Source organism: Galeopterus variegatus, unplaced genomic scaffold (assembly GCF_000696425.1).
Source record: "Galeopterus variegatus unplaced genomic scaffold, G_variegatus-3.0.2 Scaffold658, whole genome shotgun sequence".
NCBI classification, from domain to species: domain Eukaryota; kingdom Metazoa; phylum Chordata; class Mammalia; order Dermoptera; family Cynocephalidae; genus Galeopterus; species Galeopterus variegatus.
The window spans coordinates 331,863-334,901 of record NW_007726769.1 but is presented as its reverse complement, the minus strand read 5'-3'; the positions used below and the strand labels follow the sequence as shown (position 1 = coordinate 334,901).

At 54.8% G+C, this 3,039-nt stretch overlaps 1 protein-coding gene across 1 annotated transcript in view; it reads left to right on the top strand.

The window, feature by feature from the left end:
* Positions 1-3,039, top strand: part of LEPREL4 (leprecan-like 4) — a gene marked incomplete at its 5' end in the record, with an annotated part of 7,004 nt that overhangs the window by 1,824 nt on the left and 2,141 nt on the right. The window contains 2 exons of the mRNA XM_008571085.1: positions 973-1,118; positions 1,941-2,024. Coding sequence (XP_008569307.1) covers positions 973-1,118; positions 1,941-2,024 — 230 coding nt within the window. The remainder of the gene's footprint in view (positions 1-972; positions 1,119-1,940; positions 2,025-3,039) is intronic.

The following is a 3,039-nucleotide window of genomic DNA, read 5'->3' as shown; positions in this document are numbered from 1 at the left end:
ACTTCGTGGACAAGTTCGTGGCCACCATGTATCATTACCTGCAGTTTGCCTACTACAAGTGTGAGCCTCTGGGGCGGGCTGGAGATGGGGGAGGAGGAAGAGTTGTGGGGACCTGCCCCTCAGATTGGGCCCCCTGGTCGTTGGGAGGAAAGATTAGGGGTGGGGGGGATATGAGGAAGGGGCCCTGGGGGCCTGGGGCAGGTGAGAGACTTATGAGTGGGGACAGAGAGCAGCCTCAGGGGAGAATTAGAGGGGGTCTGGGGCAAATGACTAGATAGCCAAGGACTGCAAAGCACCTGACAGTTTATAAAGTCCTTTATCTCACCTGATCCTCTCAGCAACACCATGCAGCTGGCATCACTGGACCCGTTTTTTGGATGAGGAAACTGAGGGTCATAGAGGGCAAGGAGCCATTAGTTACATGGCTAATAAAAACTAATACTGGTACTTGTGGCTCTCCCCACTTGAGAGAGATCCTGGCATTGACTGGGGCAGAGATGGACAACCTCCAGGGTTCCTGCAACACAGAAATGCCATGATTCAGACAGAGCCTGGAGTTGGAGTGGAGGGGCTGAGGCCCACTGGGCCAGGAGACCCTCATGGGTGTGGATAGCAGAGAGGTCGAGGGCCAGGCCACTGGCCTCTACTTCCTCAGTGCCATCATTCTCCAGCTGTGTGGGCTTGAGAGATCTATCTAAACTCTCTGGGCCTCCAATCTCTTGTCTGTAAAGTGGGGATGACAGTAACAGTGGGGCTTAAATGGACTACACAGGGCCCGGCACCCAGTAAGTGCCCAATGTGTGTGAGTTTACATTATTACTGGATGGGATGAGAAGCCCAGCAGGTATTCTGGGAGGTGGCTGGAGGCAGGGGCACTGAACTAAATTGGGAGAGGGGGCTGTGGTGGGATAGGTAGGGGTTGCCCCTGCAGGGGCAGTGCCAGGGCCACTCCTCACCCTTTCCCACCCACAGTGAACGACGTGCGTCAGGCTGCCCGTAGTGCCGCCAGCTACATGCTCTTCGACCCCCAGGACAGTGTCATGCAGCAGAACCTGGTGTACTATCGCTTCCACCGGGCTCGCTGGGGCCTGCAGGAGGAGGACTTCCAGCCCCGGGAGGTGGGCGCTACATGCTGACTGAGGCGCTCGCTGGACATGCAGTTTGTAAAAAAAAAATCCTGGTTTCCTCCATAGGCAGGGAGGGAAGTGGAAAGAAAGGATGTAGGGGGCCGGCCCGTGGCTCACTCGGGAGAGTGTGGTGCTGATAACACCAAGGCCCCGGGTTCGGATCCCATATAGGGATGGCCGGTTCGCTCACTGGCTGAGCGTGGTGCTGACAACACCAAGTCAAGGGTTAAGATCCCCTTACCGGTCATCTTTTTTTTTAAAAAAAAAAAGAAAGGATGTAGGTTGTGGTTAGAGTCTTGGGTTCAAACCCCAGCCCCACAGCTATGTGGCCCTGGGGACATCACTGACCCTTACCAAATCTGTTGCCTCACCTGCAAAGTGGGGGTGGTACCACCCACCTCACTAGCACAGCAGGCAGGAAAACACATGTCCTTTCCTGCCCACTCCCCTCCCACCTTCATTGCCATCAGTGCTGGCCTGTGCCCTTCTTCCTCAGGGGCCCCCTAGCCCGAACCAACTGAGGACACCCCTTGGAGTCCAAGGAAAGGCCGGCAAATGTGGAGCACATGGTGTCACTGCTGCTTTCCTTGTCAGTGGCAGACATTGCTAATCGACTGAGGCACTCTTTCTCATTAAGCCCTCAGAATCCTTCTTAACCCGGTTCTCCAAGCAGCTCTGGTTATTTGATCGGCATGTGAGCTGATACCTGTTCCCTGATCCTCGAACTGAAAAAGGGCCAGTGGGCACAGATCTTGGGACCCCCACCCTCTGGTGACAGGGTCTGGCTTATGTCCTGTCCTTCCCTCCTTTCAGGAGGCCGTGCTGTACCACAACCAGACTGCTGAGCTGCGGGAGCTGCTGGAGTTCACGCACATGTACCTGCAGTCAGATGACGAGGTGAGTGGCCCCCTGCCCTCCAGGGCTGGGCCGTGGTGGGGACGCCTTGGGCCTTTTCCTAGGGCCACTGTATGTGTCAAAGTTCAGCCCCAGCCCCCGGCAGTCAGCTGTCTGAGGCTGGAGAGGTCTGCCTGTCCCTTATCTACACCTTTCCTTCTCTCCCCCACCTCAGTGTTCCTGTGCCCTTGCTCTTTCTGTGTCCCAATCCTGCTTCTCCAGTGCACGCTCAGATGGCACCTCTCCAGGAAGCCCTTGCTGCATGTCCCCGCTCTCTCTTCTGGTCTTGCAGTGCCAACTTTGACCCTCTGTGCCTCCCTGGCCACATGGCCTACACCTGGAGTTCTTTGCAGCCCTGGTATCGCACACCTGACCCTCTTCTCTAGCCAGTTCCCTGGAAGATTTCGCTCCAGAACAGGGAACCAGGTTATTCCCAGCTCCCCATGGCGCCTGCACAGAGCTGGTTTTGAATGAACTCAGAAACTGAGTTTGAATGAACCAGTAAGTGAATGACTGAATGAATGCAGGGTGCCAGGAAGGAAGGACCGTAGTGTATTACACTGATTCTGAATGAGGGTTTGACGGCCTGGATTTCTAAGGTGTTGCTGCTCAGGGGTTATTTTTTCATCCTCTCCTTTGTATATGCACCCACTCCCCCACTCATCAGACTCAGGGGCAGGGTCTACACTGTTAGCACCTAGGCGTGGGTGCTTGGGAGACTTGGCTCCACCTCTTGCCAGCTGGGTAGCCTCCAGGCAAGTCCTAGGTAACCTCTCAAAGTTCTGTTTCTTCGTCCATCAGATGGGGAGAATAATGCCCACCTCACACTGCTGTGGTGAGAATTAAATGAGATAGAAAAATGTAGATATATAGAGCCGGCCCGTGGCTTCCTCACACTGCTGTGGTGAGAATTAAATGAGATAGAAAAATGTAGATATATAGAGCCGGCCCATGGCTTACTCGGGAGAGTGTGGTGCTGATAACACCAAGGCTATGGGTTCGGATCCTATATAGGGAT